This window comes from Ochotona curzoniae, unplaced genomic scaffold (assembly GCF_017591425.1).
Source record: "Ochotona curzoniae isolate NIBS_2020 unplaced genomic scaffold, NIBS_Ocur_1.0 contig_2688, whole genome shotgun sequence".
Lineage (NCBI taxonomy): Eukaryota > Metazoa > Chordata > Mammalia > Lagomorpha > Ochotonidae > Ochotona > Ochotona curzoniae.
The window spans coordinates 25,952,815-25,972,291 of record NW_024465553.1 but is presented as its reverse complement, the minus strand read 5'-3'; the positions used below and the strand labels follow the sequence as shown (position 1 = coordinate 25,972,291).

Below are 19,477 nucleotides of genomic sequence, written 5' to 3'. Positions count from 1 at the left end.
TTAATTTGAAAAACCAGCCTTTCATTGAAATAAAAGTTATCATAATTAGCTCTCTTTATTCACAACACTCGCTTTTGCCAGCTGTTGTTAATGTGTGTAACTGATACTCACTCAAACACAAAATAAAAAGGAGAAAACTATTGGAAAATTGTCGCAGGGTCCCCAGAAATTTTTTCTCAGAGGTAAAACAAAGCATGCCCCATCCCTAAATAGACTGATATTTTTTGAGTGTTTTTAAAACTTAATAACAGACATTCACTCGGCTAGGAAACTATTAAAAAATCAAACAGAATTAGAAAAAAAGAGGAAATCAGTCTGTTATGTATAAAGTTAGCATGAGCTTACTACCAGGAAAAAACAGCATTAAAGCAGGAGCAGCGTCCTAAACAGAGGCGGCATACCATACCAGAGTTTCTGGGTTCAAGCCCGGCCTCTACTTCGGATTCCAACCTCGTGCTAACGCACACTAGGGGGCAGCACATGAAGGCTCAGGTGCTTAGATCTTCCTGACCCATAAGGGAGTGTCAGATTGAGTTCCTGCTGGTTTCGTCTCCACGGCTGTGGGCATCTGGGGAGTGAATCACCGAGTGTAAGATCTCGCTGCATCTACATGTCTGTTTCTGTCTCTGCCCATCAGATGAAAGGAAATGATGTCGTTTTTACTTTTTTTTCTTTTTGAATTTTCTTTATTGGCTAAAGGTGCAAGACATCTCCTCAACAAGAAGCCAACATGCAGACATATTCAGTAATACTTTGAACAGAAAATGAAGTTTTCGCAAATAAGCTGCAACCACAACATAAGCTTCTGCCACAGCAGCAACCAAGTGTTTGCCATTGGTGATTTTTTTTATTTTCCCAAACGTGTAACTGTACTTATGCTTTAATATTTCTTTTTTAATTGTGTACATTTTATTTTTGATAATTTTTACATATTTGATTAGGGTGCAAAGGGTCAAGGACTAGAGGAAAGTGGGTGAGACCATTGTTTTCACATTCTCTTTTTTCCGTCCCATATCTGGGGGGAGGGGAGAGACAAGGGGAGAAGCCCCAGCCAGCCTCCCACCCATCCCAGGGTCCCCAGTGTGGGGCACGCTCCGAGGACACTGCTCAAGTGGTTTTGATCAACAGTTTTGAATTGCTGCCAGTCTCACCATTTCAAGCACGATGAAATCTCTCCAGAATCCACGTGCTGACAGTCCACCTTACAGTCTTCCTTTGTCCAGATTTTCACTGCCAACACGTGGTTGGGGTAGTTGACTGATTTGTTCTGTCCCCTGTTCTCCACACCAGGGTTTCTAGGATGGCATTCAGTGGCCACCCCCATCCCCGGTGCTAATGTAGTTTGGCAGATGGGAGCAGCTCCCCCTCCCCCGAAAAGGGAAGAGGAAAACGGCAAGCATTTGTCCGCATGCATCAACCCTCCGCACCCTAATCAATGGTCCTCATGTATCCTTGTCAACTGTGCGAACATAAAAAACATTACATTTCACAATAAATTGTTACTGTCTAAAGTTTCACACTCGACGTCTGTAACATCATTTTCCCGTTTCAAAAAATAATCTGCAGTTTCCTAGAAGAATACTTTAACACTGGCAAAAAAATAAAGTCTTTTTCTTTCAGAGAGCTCAAACTCAAAATTCCACACCAGGCTGTTTGTGTAAATTAAAGAGCTGTTTATGATCTGAAAGGCACAGTGACAGAGTGACATCTGTATCAGCTCGTAAAATGGTTGCACTCAGCGCTGGTTCAGTGAACCATGAATTACAAAACCTGTCAGTCCCCCAGGTGCATGGTGGGAAATGAAGTTCCTTCAAGTGCTTCAGCCACAGTCCGTTGTCTCCCAGACACGTTAGCAGGGGCAACCAGGACTCGCATCAGCAGTCCACCGACGGTACCTGGGGGTCCCACGTGCGGCAGAGTGTGCCAACAGCAGCTCCCACTCATCAGCTGGTTAACTCAGTGTTTTCTTTTCCTTTTGGGCACGCGGAGCTCTAAAGACATAAAGTTAAGAGCATTACATGTTTATATAAAAAGTGACAGTTCAATCATATCTGATATTATGCATTTAAACTACATACAAGTTTACCTTATAAAATACACTAGAATGCTCCCACAGTGAAGTTTCAGTAAGAATCCTTCAGCCTGACATATCATACATGAAAGTGTCTTTAATAAATTCATAAAAATATAAATTAAAACTATATGCATGGATTTCAAATGTTTTGGAATGAAAATGGATGCCTTAGAGAATATTTATTTACTTATGGGACAGAGAGAGAGAGAGAGAGAGAGAGGGAGGGAAAGAGAGAGGACACAGCCGAGTATTGCCATGTGTTTTTCCTTGTAGACACCCACACAAGGTAAGCAAAGGCCAGGCGAAGCCGGGACCTCACAACGCAATTCATATTTCCCACCAGGCGGGCAGGAACCCAACTGCTTGAGCCAAGTTTTAACTCTATTTTTCAGCGAATATTTAAAAATCCTCACATAAATTAGCTTTCTCCTTAAAAATGACGATGCAGTTTAAAAACTTTGCTGCCTCCACGGTGATGGTAAGATCTCAATCTCACAGACGTGCTGGGAAATCTACTGGGCAGGCTCTTAGACTTCCTGCATCTTTCTAACTTAGAATCCACACCTGCCGTTCACAGTCACTGTGTGAGCGTCATGAATGGCACCATCCACCCAGGAAGTTCCCAGTGAGCCAAACTCAAAGGAGCGTTGGGAGCCCGGACAGCGACCAGGATCAGAGCGGGGCCTTGACCAGCATAGCATGCTCCATGGTGCGTGCCTTCTTAAAATCCCCCTCTGTACCTTGCTCACTAGAAGCTTCGTTCTCCTCCTCCTCTTTAATGACAGGCATGCTCAGACGTAAAGATTTATCTTCCTTCCGTACAGTCCGCTCGTTACCTGAAAATATTTACAAGATAACTGGAAAATGATTTTATATGAAAGCACAGATTATACCTTTGAGAAGCATTTAGACAAATGATATTTCATCATTACAAGACAAAAATTGGAAATTTAAACTGATAATTCAAATTGTAATGGTAAACCAAAATATGCATTCTAGAATGCACATATTTTTAAAACATTAAATATTCTATTTCAGCTTGAACACAATCTCAGAATATTCTATTAAATAAGCAGAAAAAAGAGGACACAAAATTAGCTAAATGCAGAAAATAAATGCGGTCTTCATCACACACAACGGGCGCGTATGTGGACAACAGAAAATAAAAATGTGTGTGATTTTATCAAACGAAGTAATCACGATTTATAAATTTTAAAGTTGAATTAGAGATAACACTTTTTTTTTTTGGTCCATGAAATCGATTTTATTTCTCTAGTCCAAATTTGCCACTGATTTTGTGTTTCCAAAACACAAGGTTTTCTGTTCTACGGAGAAACATCCCATTAACGGACCAAATGCCACTGACTCATCAAGTGCTGTGGCACACACTATCCCAGAGCAGCCGCTAAAGCTCCACCCACATGACTGCTTGTGCTGTATCGTCTCCACCTGACATGTTTGTTCATTTGTGTCTTTCTAGTCTTCTTCTGAATGCTAGCATGTATGTGCTACGAGGACATGCTTCTGTTTGTTTTGATGATTGAGCTCAGTATCATGGCACGTGAAATGGCCTGGCATATAGTGGAGTCTCAACAAACGCTTATCCAATGACTAGATAAGAGTTGAACTATTTTATCACACAGTCTTTCTTAGAGTAAACATAGCTAATATGCACCTGTCAGCATTAAGAGACTTGGGTTTTTATTATGTTTACGCTGTCTGAACATACAGATGCTGCATGCTTCACGGAATAACAGATTTTCATTTCATAACATTGGGAGTAACATTCCAAACACAGAGGTGAGAAAAAAGCTACAGTAAGCCTAGTGGCTAAAGTCCTCGCCTTGCACATGCAGGCATCCCATGTGGGCGCTGGTCGGGCTGACCCAGGCTGCGGCACTGGTTGCGTGGATGCTGAGGTGAGACTAGCCAGGCCAGACTGGGCTGCTCCCACCAGCACATGTAAGACACCCAGCAGGGGAGCTGTGGGGACTCCTGCTGGTGAGCGTGAGAGCTGGGACTGGGTGTAGACCAGGCTGGGTAGGGCTACACCACCTCTTGGCGTGCATGTGAGCTGAGTTAGGGGGACAGCCAGGCTAGGCTAAGCAACGATATCCACTGGTACATCCATGAGCCAGAGCAAGTACAGGCTGGCTAGGCTTTGCTGCAGCATCAGCTGGCAAGTGCTGGGAGTGGAGGCAAGTCCTGTCAGGCTAGACTGCAGAACCACCTGGAAAGTGCAAGATACTGAGCTGGAAGTGGGCCTAATAGGGACAACAGTGGGCACCTCTTCAGACGGGCTGCAGATCCTGCCCTGAGCATGAGAACCAGGGCTGGGGGATGGGCCTGGCTGGACAGGCAGTGGCACCCGCCAGCATGAGTATGGGCTGGATAGTGTGGTCAGCTGAGCTGAGCCAGGCTTCAATGCCCATTACATGTATGAGAGCTGAATGAGATGTGGGACAGACTGGTCCAGTTTGCGACACATACTGGCATACACAGGAACCAGGGCTGGGGGCAGGCCTAGCGGGGGCTGTTGGCGGTTGCTCTGACTACGCCGCAGTTCCCTTTGGTATGTGTGAGGGCCAGGTATGGTGGCCAGGGTTAGGCTGGGCTGCAGCATCCGTTGGTTTGCGTATGAGCTAAGGCTGGGACAGAACCAACCAGGTGACTGCAGCCCCCAGTGAGTGCGTAGGCTGATGGGTGATGGACTGAGCCAGACCCCACACTTCAGGCTCACACAGGAGTCAGGTTAGGGTAACCTCTGGTGAAGTTTCTTTGGGGAACCCCATTCCCCAACTCGATCACTGGACTCCAAACTCCAACCACGGTGAAAATCACAGGCTGTGTAGTCTGACCGTGGAGTGCATGTGTCAAGAATCACGTCTCCTTGGTTGCTGAGGCCTGTGTGAAGGACGGTATACCTGTGTGTGAAGGATGCTCATGGGGGACACGGCAACCAGTTCATCGAGGCCTACAGAAGACGTCAAGTACCACGGAGGGCAGAATGAATTAGACAGCTCTCCTGGACAAGTATCTCAATATCCTAAAAGAAGACTGTCGTCGCTCCTAATTAAGCGACCCAGATGCAGGGTGGAGATAGCAAGCCCCGTCATCCCGTGCGGAGTCATGGAAGTCTTTCAGGACTTACCTTTGCTCCTGGAGGACGCCTTCTTCCTTCCTGCTGACTTCAAGGTTTCTTTCCTTCTTTTTCTCTTAGCTGCTTCGCTTTGTCCTTTATTAGATGCAGAATCAGAGTCGGAAGAGTCAAGTCTGACTTGTCGATGCCTTCTTGATTTGGAAGCCTTGGAGTTAAAATCCAATTAGCCACGTGAATTACAAACGAACCCAACAGGTAAGACAGAAAAAAAACAAACTACATAAAGATGAGAAAATCTAATATTTTGGTAAATTTGTATCGTTACTAAAGATGGAATCTACTTTAGAATTGCTTAAACATGCGGGTCCTTCAAAAGAAATCTGTGGAAAATAGAACTGAGAGAGGTTTACGGGCTATCATTGTGGTGTAGCTGGCTAAGCCAACAGCAGCAACACTGGCATCCCATAAGGATGCTGGTTCAAATAGCAGCTGCTCCACTTCTGATCCAGTTCCCTGCCACACACATGAGTAACCTGGATGGAGTTCCAGGCTCCCAGCACTGTACATAATGCAGATTTGGGTAATGATCCAGAAGATGGAAAACCTCTCTTTCAAATAAATAAAGCTTTAGGAGAACTTTAATTTTGTACACAAACTTTTGAATTACAGGCAGGTTTTCACACACATTTTCCGTGAACTTTTTCGAGAATCTCTCAGATTAGAAAGGAGAAATTCTCTTTCCATGGAAGGCTAAACCTGGAAAGGAACAGCCCTGACGGTGGTGAAAGCCTCAGAACAGGTGACGAGCAAGGTCAGCGCTCACGAGGTTGCTGTCCGAGCCAAGGCTGCAAGGACAGCTTAGTTGTATCAGTGGATTCATTCCCTGAAGCAAAGTTTTTATTTAACGCCATGCAGGCAGAACAGTGTTAAGAATTTTTAATGAGCAGTCATCTAGTACCATTTCTGCCTCAGTGAAAAACTATAAGCATGCAACGAGACATACGTAACAATTTATAGGTATTTGTAACATAATTATTCAATGACTGAAATATTTCATAATATGAAGACTACCATATTGAGCATCAATTAACATCCCATTATATGTATGAAAGAAGTTCTTACATGCCTTCGGGATAATTTACTGATAATTTATTGTTCATTCAACAGTATTTTGTAACTCAGTTTATTGGGGTACAGTTAAAAAACCCTCACCAAATCTAGAGTTACTTTTTAATTTACTTTTATTTCTACAGCACAGGATAGATATTCTGAGATTTGTGAAAAACAGAAAAAATGTGATCACGCATTGATCTGTGTGTTTTTTCTTTTCTGAACTCCACGGGAAAACTGGAAAAGAAAAAAATGCATAAACCCAGAAAGGCAGAGATAAGAGGACACAGCACAACTGTGAACACGAGACCCTGGAGGAGGGGAAGTGGCACAGTGAGCACGTGCAGAATGGAGGCGGCTAACACCTGCAGAGAGGAGGCCTGGCCAGGCGGGCTGGGTGGTGGGGTGTGTGGTGACCCAGAACCCCCCGCTGACACCCTCTGCAGCCTCCCAAAGCACCTGCAGGCCAGCTTTCCCCCGGCCCTCCTCTCCCACACAAGGGAGGGCCAAGCTGCTCCCTGGTAACACTAACAGCCAGGAACACAAAACGTGGGGGTTCAACAGCTGTGTCTTCTTGAGGCTACTTTTAAATAAGGAAAGACTTCTGACGCCTTTTAATCCTTTTGGGAGAAAGACAGTAAAAATGAGAGATCCAAAGAAACAGAAGGAAAGGAACGCTAAAGAAACGAGAGAAAATTTTAGAAAACTGCTGTTAATATATTTAAGAGAAATGATATTGCCTTTCTGCAAGGGGCAGCAGGAGAATACTCTCTTAGTAATGAAAAATGTTACTAGAAGTATTAAAATACAACTGTTCATAGAAGGTGAAGTTTAAGAAACCTACATAAAAAGAGGAAAACAGACATCAATTAAAAATATAATTTTAAAAAAAAGGAAAACAAAAGGAAAAATAAAAAAAGTTCAAGGCAACAACAACAACAAATATGCAGGAAAGGGGCCCAGCACAGTAGCCTAGTGGCTAAAGTTCTTGCCCAACACATGCTGGGACCCCATATGGGCACTGGTTCAAGTCCTGGCTGCTCCACTTCCCATCCAGCTCCCTGCTTGTGGCCTGGAAAAGCAGCTGATGGCAGCCCAAAGCCTTGGGATCCTGCACCTGCGTGGGAGACCTGGAAGAAGCTCCTGGTTCCTGGTTTCAGATTGGCTCAGCATCAGCCACTGTGGTCACTTAGGGAGTGAATCAGCGCATGGAAGATCTTTCTCTGCATTATCCCTCTCTTTGTATATCTGCCTCTCCAATAAAAACACATAAGTCTTTTTTAAAAATGCAGGAAAGAAAAAAACAACAAAAAACTGCTTAGAATGAGGTATTAGGAACTTTGTCAGGAGTGCCAAGCCAGTGAAGAAAAACAACTTACACCGAGTTACATGACCATGAAATCTCAGAACCCAAGGTATAAAGAGAACAACATTAAAACTTTCCAAAATGAGGATTACCAGAAGTAAGAAGAAAACAATGAAAATGGTGTCAAAACTTCGGATAAATGCCAACAACAATAGCTAAAAAGAGAAAAGCTAGAAATGGTACACGTTGGTGTTGAGGACACAGGAACGCAGGCAGCAGCGACGGCTGGGTGTCAGAGCTCTAGCGTACCTGGGTTTTTGTTTTTTTTTTTAAACTTTATACGCACATTACTCTGTTGAGAAACTAAAATATTACTGAACAGGCACCCAGAGAATTGCCAAAGCATCTTACCGCAGAGATAACTTACCTGAACAACAAATGAAAAGGCCCTGGACTTTATTTTTGCTAATGATTTTGCCCTTTCACATCCCTGCGAGTGAAAGAAACAAGGGGAGAAGGTGAGTCACACAAGCCTCAGATGAAACCATCAACACCCCAGGATTCGTTATCGACAGTGCGATCCGCACCAGGAGCCAAGGGACCAGACAGTGACTGGTCACAGACACGACACGTTCTGGCAGATACAGCAGGTGCCAATGACATCGTCCTCCCACCTCCCGATGATTTTCACTCAAGACTAAAGACGACAACAGGGATGAAATCTTGTGATCAGGCAGACACCCTGATTGTCACTCTTATCTGCCTTTGCCCAAAGATGCTCCCGTCCCCACCCACCAAGGCGTTGCAGAATGGAGGCAGGGGGCACACGTAGAAGCCTGGGGTCCACGCTGGTCGAAGATGAGCGTATCATAAGAGTCAGACCCTGCTTCTCAAAGACCAGAGGGGACCTGTCAGCATCACCTTCACCTTTTCTGGCTGAAAAGCATTGACATTCGCACCCCAACCCATCCCGAATGTCATCCTTCACAGCTTCCAGGAAAGAACACGTGAGCTTCTGAAGAGCCCAGGGTTCTGAATTTCCCATGAGATTCATTATGATGCTGACTGGGGCCATAATATTTACTATGTAGCGTCACTGGTACATATAAAGTGACAAGAAGTTATCCGAGCATGTGCCCCACCAGCAACCACAGCGGCGTCTGCTGACCTCTGATTCTTGTGAATGCTCCTGCCTCTTTTCTTCTGCCTCTTTGGTTTTTAGGGGAGGATTCTGAAAGAGCAAAAACATTTTATACATACACACATCACACACATATACTTTTCAATTCATGGCAAATCAATTTTAGAGAAGTGAGAATTTCTTTTAATACTGAAAAGTATGCACCATGCCTATGTTGCAAGGGTCGCCATCCACATTCAGACCTAAAATCCAGGAACAAAATATCTAAAGCCTCCTAACTCATGAAGACTAGTCTGCATTACATTTGCACAAAAATGGTTGGCTATTTTACTCTCCTAAAGTTTTTAATGGTTTTAATCATGCCTAATGAACACTTTGTAAAGAAATACATGTTTTTACATTAAATGCCTATTTGTAACACTAAAGGATTTTGATCATTTCAAACATGCTCTTATTTAAATAAATGCGGCAGAATTAAATTATTTCCTAGTCCCTAAAGCTCTCGTCTCCTGTCAATTTCCTGTTTATCTTTCCTAATCACTGAGCCAGCTGTAAGAGAGCCAAATAGTGGCAGCAAACCTTCCTGAGATACATACTATCAACTGAGCAATGTGGAAACTGACACAGCATCAGACAGGGTGAACACTGAAAAATGACATCCTTCACTTGCATTTCTTCTAAGAATGCACCAACATAAGATGTAAGAAATTCAGGTTTCCAGGGTAAAAAGTCTCTGGCTGAAAAGGCTAACGTGGAGTACAGACGGGTCCTCCCTAATACACGTGAACCAGAAAACTAAACTGAAAAGTCATGTTGATGCAAACGGACAAACCACGGAAGACAGGGATGCTGGCAAACAGAAGTGTGTGCCCTGTCTGTGAGGGAGTGACCACAGACAGGAAACCGATCAATTCTACAGGTCCAGCTCCTGATTTGCAGAAAAAGTTGGTTGTCTACAATTTTAGGTGAAGTTCAGAAATACTTAAATATTGGTAGCTAATTCAAAATTTTAAAATGACGTTAAGAACAACACTGTGTGGTTCTAAGACCAGCTCTAAGGACCGCCGGAGCACAACCTCAGGAAGACAAATTATAAAGGTGCTAATCCACCTGTGGCATAACAGATTGGATGACTTAGTTCCCTATGAAAGCACGGGACAGGCATGTCACTTAGCAGGTTGGCTGCCTCCATTCCACATGGACGAGCCTGGCCCCGTTCTGCCATGCAGGCATTTGGGGGAGTGGGCCAGGGGGCAGCATTCTCTCTCCTTCCCTCATGCATTCTTCAAACAGTCCATGTGTATTCCACCTTTAAGGTTACCAGGCATCACAGAGCTAGGGAGGGGTAAAGTCCCAGCTCTTCTCTCCACCAAACACGTGGAAGAGCGGCCACGCAGCGATACGGCCCACCTCGTCCCTCACATCCACACATTACTCTAGTGTGAGAGGCGGCATGGAACACAGCAGGGCCTTACCTTTCTGTCTTCCTGCCACTGCTGATGCTCCAAGACTATGTTCTTAATTGAGTCAAAAAAATCATCTTTTATCAAGCTCAGGGCTTTGTCGGGCTTGGACTTATCAGCTGCAATTTTCTGTTTCATCTTTTGATAATGATCGTGAACATTCAGCATTTCCTATGGTAGAAAGAGCAGTCTTTAACTTCAATTCTTCCAGAGTAAGAGGTTTAAATGGCACAAACTAAAACCAGCTCCCCAGGTGACTGTGAGCTGATAGGGATTGCGACTCTACAATATACTGAAAATAATACAGTGCTGCAAGCAAGGAAGTGCAACAGCGCAGGGAGAGGACTCCTTTTCAGAGCTAGGTTCTAATTCAACTCAACAGACATGAACTAAGATATGTTACTATGGGGAAATCCCGGAGTAAGGGTAACAACTATATTCCAGGTAGAAGGAAAGTCACTGTGTTATAATATACCAGTGCTTATCACTACTGAAAACTATTATTACAATAAATATTGTCACATTGTAAACATTTACATAGCTTTCTATACTTTGCAGAAAATTCTTTTTTTTTTTAAAGATGTATTTATTTATTGGAAAGTCAGATATACAGAGAGGAGGAGAGACGGAGAGAAAGATCATCCATCCATTGATTCACTCCCCAAGTGAGCGCAAAGGCCGATCTGAAGCCAGGATCCAGGAACTTCTTCTGGGTCTCCCACACAGGTGCAGGGTCCCAAAGCCCTGGGCCATCCTCGACTGCTTTCCCAGGCCACAGGCAGGGAGCTGGATGGGAAGTGGAGCCGCCGGGATTAGAACCAGTGCCCATATGGGATCCTGGCGCGTTCAAGGTGAGGACTTTAGCTGCTAGGCCACGCTGCCGGGCCTCTTTGCAGGAAATTCTTACAAAATATTGTCATTCACTCCTCCACAGATGTCTAAGTCAGTATGCCTGTCCCCATAAGTTCCATCACTATTTGAATAATACCATTCAGGAGCAAAAGAAATAGAAGATGGTTTATGACACTAACACTATTCATGGCAACTTCAGGCAGGCCTGGAAATCCGATGAATCTACAGCAGGCTAATTTAGACTTGAAAACTCTGTAAGGCTTGTGAATGACAAATATTCAAATGGCCCACTGCAGAAAAAGGTTCATGACCCCTGAAAACTAGGATGTTAAAACAGGGCCCTTCATCCTGGAAGCTTGTGTGTTTAGGGGTCTCAGCCCGATTCTTCTATCCAGTCACCCTAAAACAGCAGGCTGCCTTGGTGCACTGTTCTAAAACTTCCCTTACGATGAAAGTACTGGAAGGCATGTTGGAAAGCTATTAATAAACATTCTATTACTAAATTAGTAACAGTAAGTTTATCCATTTATTTATTGATTTGAAAGGCAAAGCAATAGAGAATGGTACAGAGAGATTCTATCTGTTGCTAGTTCACTCCACAAATGCCTTCAAAAACTAGAGCTGAGCCAAACCAAAGTCAGGAGCCAGGAGACCACCCAGTCACTCATGTGGACGGCAGCGACCCAAGGCGGCTTCTACGCTGCACATTACAAAGACCCGGATCAGAAAAGGAGCTGGAATCAAGCCCAGGCACTCTGACGTGGGATGTGGTATCCCAAGTGGTGTCTTATCCTTCCGGCCACAATACCCCCTCTAATGAACTCAACTGTCAATCAGGGATAGGACCATCAATCTTTTTCTTTTTTTTTTTAAGCAGTAATTAAAAATTGTTGGGAATGAGCATTGGGCTTTGTGGTTAAGATCCCTGCACCCATGCTGGAGCCCCAGGCTTCCATCCCCAGCGCAGGCTCCTGACTGTAGCATCCTAGCACTGCAGATGCTGGAGGGAGCAGTGACATTTCCAGAGAGGAGACCGTGGCTACTTGCAGGGCTCAGAGGTGTGGTCCCAGCCCTCCTGAGCTCTGGGGTCATTCGGAGAGTGAATTAGAAATGGGAACACTCCACTTCTCAAAAAAAGTTTTCATTTTTTAAAAAATATTTTTAAAGAATATTGTAGGAGTGAAACAATTTACACAAAGCATCTTGCATATACTATTTCTTTGTCCATTTCATAAGCTAATTTCTAATGTAGCAATTGTTAACCCTTTGAAGGATATGGACTTTTGAAAGTCTCAGGATAGTTATGGTCTCACACTGTAACAAATACTAACACCAGTGATATCAATGTCCCATATAATGTAATAGAACAAGTGATACATGAGCCATCTGAAGGCCATTAGGGACCTCAAATTAAAAATCTCTGCTCAGTGCAACACCCATTGGTCCCAGGGGAAGACAGGGCCGGAAACAGAATTGACCCAGCAATTGCAACTATCAGCTGATTGGGGCGATGGACTGTACCGGGCCCTGTACTTGCAAGTACACACAAGAATCTGGTCTGGGATCACCTCAGTAAAAGTTTCTTTTGGGATCTCCCCAATCGAACTGCCGGACTCAGAACCCTAACCATGAAGAGAAGTGCAGGTTCCAGGGTCTGCCATGGAATGCAAGCACCAAAGCTGAGCCTCCTAAGATGCTCAGACAGAGCAGTCGAGAGCATAACCAGGTGCACATGGAGGATACGGCAGTCTATTGGAACCTGCAAAGGATACCAAGCACCACAACAGAGGACAGAGAACAAATCAATCAACTACACCAGCCATATGCTGGCAGTGAAAAACTGGGCAGAGACCCTAAGGTGGACTATGTCAATCAGTGGATTCTGCAGCAACCTCATTGTGCTTGGAGCAGTGAGATTGGCAGCAATTCAGAACTGCTGCACTATCAACACCACTTGAGCAAGACCCTCAGAGCATGCCCCATACTGGGGAGCCGGGATGGGTGGGAAGTTGGGTGGGCTTCTCCCTTAATCTCCTCCTTTACGCCAAATACAGGAAAAAAAATGCGGAAATAATAGTCGCACCCACTTTCCTGTAGCCCTTGAACCTTTGTGCCCTAATTAACTATGTAAAGATTGTCAAAAATAGAAAAAAAAAATGGAAAAAAAAATCTTTGCTCAGGGCCCAGCACGATGGCCTAGAGGCTAAAGTCCTTGACTTGAACACGCCAGGATCCCATATGGGCGCCGGTTCTAATCCCGGCAGCCCCGCTTCCCATCCAGCTCCCTGTTGTGGCCTGGGAAAGCAGTCAAGGACAGCCCAAAGCTTTGGGACCCTGCACCCACATGTGAGACCTGGAAGAAACTCCTGGCTTCAGATCAGTTTAATTCCGGCTGTTGTAGCCACTTGGGGAGTGAATCAGTGGGCAGAAGGTCTTCCTCTTTGTCTCTTTCCCTCTCTATCTGACTTTCCAATAAAAATAAATAAATCTTTAAAAAAATCATTTTGCTACCTGAATTAAAAGCATCATTGATACAACTGACCAGCTAGTACTCAAACATGATCAAATCAAAGATGACATGGGAATAAAACCGCTTATGGCCGGGGTTAAGAAAGAAGTAATATTTATAAGGGTTTATCGTGTGCCATACGTCATACTCATGACTCATCATCACCTCTTTCAATTCTCATGGTAATTGGTAAAAATAAAGATTAGAGTATTAATATTAATGAAAGAAAAACTAAACCCCAAGGAGCTGAAAAAACACTAGGTCCTCCACCTCCACCTGCCAGATGGAGGCCACTGCAGTGTCACCGCGCAGGGCTAGGCTGTTTCCCTGCAGTGGGGTTTTTGTTTTGACTTGAGCACGATGCTTCCCCATTCATGTCAAAAGAGTTACAACTGCTCATCTGTGCAAGGAAGATTGTTCTCAATAGTAAGCAAAACTCAGGTAAGGACCAAAAAATATTAGATGTAAAATTCTTTTAAGATCTACTCCTGATTTTAGACGTTTATTTTACACTCAAGAAATAAATGCATACTATTTAAAAACTCAAAGCCATGCTAAAAACTCTTATTCTACGACCTCTTTCATATCAAACGTCAATATTGCTTTTAGTATTTGAATGAAGTACCTCCAAGTCTAAATTTAGTTCTCTACAACTTTCTGTTTCTGTTTCAAGATTTATAAATGTAGGATCTTTTAATACAATCAGGATGTTCTAACACTGCAGAGGAAAACCACTCTATAATTTGTTATATTAGACAAATCATCAGCATGCGGCAGAACCTCTAAACATACAGTGGGCATTCAGCCGTTTTTGTAAAAATCTTAAGAGCACAAAAGAAATTTACCTCCAGCACATCAGAAGTGATAAGTTTCATTACACGGTCAGCTGTATCCTTAAATTCTTCTGTAACTTCAGTTCGCTGAATTTTTTTTTTCATTCTGTATGACAGCTATGAGACAATACTTTCAAAATGCATGCTTCCAAAGATATTTTTTTTAAGTATTAAATTATAACTAAACCATAAAAACACAGATAAAACATAAAAAGTTTTATACATTTCCCAAACACTACGAAACTTTTTACTCCTCTAGATGCCAGGACACAGGTGACAAGTTCAGGTAAGATTCAGAGAAGTTCCAGACTCAGCCAGCCAAAGGCACAACAGGAACTAGGGCTCCTCCTGCCCTGTTGTCAATGATCACAAGATTGAAGAAATAACAGATTTCATTAATAGTTCCAGCCTCCCACCAACCGACACTCAGAACTCCTTGGTCCCACTTCAGGGATTCTCTGGTGTTGGGATAAAGGCTTGAGCAAATTACAGATGATGTCAAATCTAATCTCTCACAGCTATTTGCTTAGCAGCTGACAGCCAAAAAACACACTGCTTTGAATGTAGATACTGCATTTTGCATACTGGAAAAGGCACAACCAGAAAACGTTTCTCCTCGCATCTTGAGGCTGTTAAGCAGTGAACAGCACAATCTAGTTTGTATTTTTCTGGGGAGTGACCTGTTTAGTGGGAAATGAAACAAAACTGCTCATAAGGAATGTACAATTATTTCGGGCAACATACCAATTTGGGCATTGCTGTAAAGTGAAACGCTTTCTCTAGCCGTAGTTTCTGAAAAACGTAAGCAGCATCAAGATGCTGTGCATTTATCAAATCTTGCTGAAACTTTAAAACTTCATCCCAATCCTTCAGCGCAACTCTGATCTGCAAGCAGGAAGAAGTTAACGAAAACGACAAAAATATAGGAAATGTAAACCTTTTCCACAAATGTAACATAAAATGTTAGCATTTTTAAAGTCAACTTAAACTGAAAATATGGTATTGCACACTACTGCTGGGGAAAAGCACCTGAAGAAATACTACCTTTTGTTTTGGCTGGCACAGCTGGGTGTTATAGAGTCCGTAGAGCAGATATAAGCCACCAACCCGGATCTGGAAAGTGTGTGGAGGTAGAAAGTATCGCCAAGCCAACGCCAAAGCTTCCTTTGTAAATGTGTTCTTCTCTAAATTTCTCATTTTACCACTAGAAAGAAAAATGTGGTATGATTAGTTAAGTCATGAATTACGGTCAGAGCAGGTATTAAAAAAACAGGTATTGAAAAGTTCCATGGATAAATGGAACAAAAAGATACTTGGATGCAAAAGCAACTTTGAAATCTACAGTTTTGGGCCCAGCGCCATGGCCTAACGACTAAAGCCCTTGCCTAGAATGAGCCCGGGTCCCATAGGGGCGCTGGTTCTAATCCCGGCGCCCCTGTTTCCCATCCAGCTCCCCGCTTGTGGCCTGGGAAAGCAGTTGAGGGCAGCCCAATGCTTTGGGACCCTGCACCTGTGTGGGAGACCTGGAAAGATGTTCCTGGCTCCTAGCTTCAGATCAGCACAGCATCAGCCATGGTGGCCACTTGAGGAGTGAACCAGCAGATGGAAGATCTTCCTCTCTGTCTCTTCTCTCTGTACATCATATCTGACTTTGCAATAAAAATAAATAAATCTTTAAAAAAAAATCTACAGCTTTTCCCGCCCTTGAGTTCCCTGAAGATCTTTTGGACTTATGTAAATAACACCAATTTGGTGAACACTGGATCCCTGATCCACTCATGATTCAAGCACTAACAGTTCATTTTTTGCTGCACTTTTTATACGGAGGCACATATGTTTTCCATGTAAATATCTTGTAGCTTCCCAAAACATTATTTTTACTAGGCAGACTGGACAGTACAAAGTAAGCTATTTCAAAGCATCAATGGCTTCTTGAGTATGCAAAGCATCTACCCCAACAGCCGTGGTTACCCTACAGACACGGCCTTTACTGTATGCCGTCATCCTCCCCAGGACTCTCAGCGACTTGGAGCAAATCCTCTCTGTTCCTGGGAGCCAGAGGACTGGTCCATCCTGCTGGGCTCTACACGGGACGGAGAGCAGGGCAGAACAGAAACCACCACACTCTCAAAAGCTTTCAATCAACCAACGTAATCATGAGGAAATGCATTTTTGTGGACGTAATAGTTCATATCTGTCACTGTCTCAAATTAACCAAAAATTTGAAAAACAGAGAAAGTAAATACCTTTCTCAAAACCGCATTTTTTTTTAAGTGACTGTACAATTATTGCATGTTACTGGCAGTTTCTATGCAGGATCGGATATTAGTAGAGAAAAAAAGATACCCTACATTTTAAATGAAACCTTGGCTAAAATTTCTCCAAGTATTTATCAGGCAAAACTGATTGTTATTCACACAAACACACGCAATCAAGACTTTCATTTCCTAACAGCAGCCTAACCAATAAGGCGATCAGCCTGGCAGATGGTAAATGCAGGCGCTACCACACCTGGGTGGGGGAGACGAGGCCGAGAGGCCTGGCCATTTGGTCCCCAGATTGTAACCATACCCCAAAACTCCAAAATACCTACACTACAGTCTTGGTGACCTTGAAAACAATGTCTGCCGGCACTCCATTACTCACCCCGTGGCCCTGCCTGCTTTCTCATTGTACATTTTCCCTGTTATGGTACCTTCCAATATCTGCTTCACCACCTACCACACTGTGCAATGAACATTCTTCTATGATTTGTTTACAGGGGGGAAAAAAAACGTATCTATTCTACTTAGCATGACAGTTTCAACTACAAAGTCTCATTTATTCATTCGGACTTCTCAAGTCATACACGCTACACTGACGCAAGTAACAGTCTCTTACTCCCACAAGGCTCAGACTAGATGAGGGACAATGAGAAGGGCTCAACCATGCACGGTGATGGGCACTAAGGCAGGTGCCTCCACTAAGCCGCACGGCCACTGTGCACTGTCACTGTTTCCCTTGGACCTGCAGGAGGGCACAAGTCAGCGGACCAGCCCTCGAACTCCCCATCTGGGCTCTTTAGGGTCCTCCTCACCCCGCCACCCCACTGAAACTCGGGAGGCGAGAGCAGATAGGACGGGCGGACGGTGTCCGGAGGAACTGCCACCTAAGCTCGGGCCCGACAAGGAGGACGACCCTGAGGCTAGGGTGCACGCAGGGAGGTGGAGCGGGAGCTCCAGGCTGCGGAAAGCCGGGAGGACCCACGGCAGGTACCGGGCGACCAAGTGCCACGTCTGGAGGACCCTGCCCAAGGGCGCAGAGACCGGGACGGCGGCGGCGTGCGGCGCCCCCCACACACTCACGAGAAGATGGTCCCGAACTTCATGTTCCTCCAGAGCTCCGCGAAGCCCGCGAAGCGCACGCCGTCCAGCTCCTGGAAGCGGCTCAGCAGCGTCTCGTAGTCGGTCTGCAGGCCCGGCGGAGTGCCCATAACTCCAGAGCAGTCTGTCCACTGCTGGGCAGCGCCAGATCGTCGCTCAGAACACCGAAACAGCCACCCTGTCCCTGCGGCGTGACGCAACGCGCCCCTGAGCGTACAATGGCTCTTAGCCACGCCTTCTTCCGGGCTAGGGCCTGAGGTCGCCTAGGAAACCGCGTCCGCAGTCCCACCCTCTGCGGCGTGACGCAACGCGCTCCTGAGCGCCCTGATGCCTTTCGCCTCGCCTTTATCCCGTCAGCGTTGGCGGTCGCCTGGGAAACCGTGTCTGCAGCCCCACCCTCTGCGGCGTGACGCAACGCGCTGCTGAGAGCACAATGGCTCTTAGCCACGCCTTCTTCCGGGCTAGGGCCTGAGGTCGCTTAGGAAACCGCGTCCGCAGCCCCATCTTCTGTTGCCAGTCGCCTAGGAAACCGTGCCCGCAGCCTCGCCCTCACCTGCGGCCCTAACCCCGTGGGCCCCAGGGTTTCCGCTCCTCCTTCACTCAGGCCGGAGTATTTCTTCTGCTCCTGTGGCTCGTTTTCAGGCTGAGACTTCTCTTTGCCTGTTTGGAAAGGTACCCGTTTATTCTTGTGTAGTGTACAAAATCACTTGCCCTTGAAGGGTTAGGGTTGTGATCCCCTAGCTGGCACAAATTAACTTCATCATCACTCTCAGTGTCCTTTAAAGAGACACTGACAAATGTCAACTTCAGAGCTGGCAAGGAACAGTCCCGACGACCGTGTATCCAGGCAGTGTTGACCAGCAGACCTGCAAATCATTGGCTCATGTGAGCAGACTGTCCCCTTGCCCATGGGACCCCTCCTTGCTGCACGCTAGTGGCAGAAAGGACTTACTGAGTACTGTCCTTGTATTTGCTCAATTGGCTTTCCTGTACACCTCTTACCTCCTCCCAGGCGCTGGCCATGGAATTGTGTTTTGTGTTTTACGATATTTCTCTGATTGCAATGTTCCCTCTTAAAGTTAGGAGAGGTGTTCTGGTACAAGAGAAAAACATTGGGACTTAGTGTCTGCAGGTGCGGCAGTCCACATTTTGGATTATTAGCACTTTTGAAAATAACACTTATTGTACATGTATGAGACAAGCATGTTACAACAACTTCATTCTGCTCATGAGCCTCAGCTTTATATTTTGTGAAAACATTGCAACTTATGTAATCTTTGAATTGATTTTTTTTCAAAAAATATTTTTTATTAGAAAAGTAGCGTTAGAAAAGGAGATGGAGAGAGACGTCTCTATCAGCTGGTTCACTCCCCAGTGGTTGCAATGGCCAGAGCTGAACCAATCTGAAACCAGGAGCCAGGAGCTTCTTCTAGGTCTCTTTTATGAGGACACGAGCCCAAGAACTTGACATGTTTTGCTGTTTTCCCAGGCCACAAGCAGGGAGCTGCATGGGACGTGGAGCAGCTGGGTCATGGACGAGTACCCATATGTGATGCCATGCTTGCTGGAAACAGTGAAACGTCCTAGATGTCTGTGTAGCACAGAAAGCTTTCAGAAGAGAGCCTGGGATTGAGTCCCACCTCCATCTGATCCAGCTTCCTGATAATGTGCCTGTATCCATGTCATCCACATGGGGGATCCCGGATACAGTTTCTGATTCATGCTGA

General features: G+C 44.9%; 1 protein-coding gene across 1 annotated transcript; it reads right to left on the bottom strand.

The window, feature by feature from the left end:
- Nucleotides 1–1,582: 1,582 nt before the first annotated feature.
- Nucleotides 1,583–17,955, bottom strand: SNAPC1 (small nuclear RNA activating complex polypeptide 1). The gene is made up of 10 exons (XM_040975476.1): nt 17,733–17,955; nt 15,433–15,592; nt 15,133–15,273; nt 14,401–14,505; nt 10,207–10,365; nt 8,759–8,821; nt 8,018–8,080; nt 5,226–5,379; nt 2,815–2,910; nt 1,583–1,991 (listed from the first exon to the last, which is right to left on the bottom strand). Exons 1-10 carry the CDS (start codon nt 17,858–17,860, stop codon nt 1,957–1,959), a joined length of 1,104 nt encoding a protein of 367 aa, XP_040831410.1. The 5' UTR covers nt 17,861–17,955; the 3' UTR covers nt 1,583–1,956.
- Nucleotides 17,956–19,477: the final 1,522 nt, after the last annotated feature.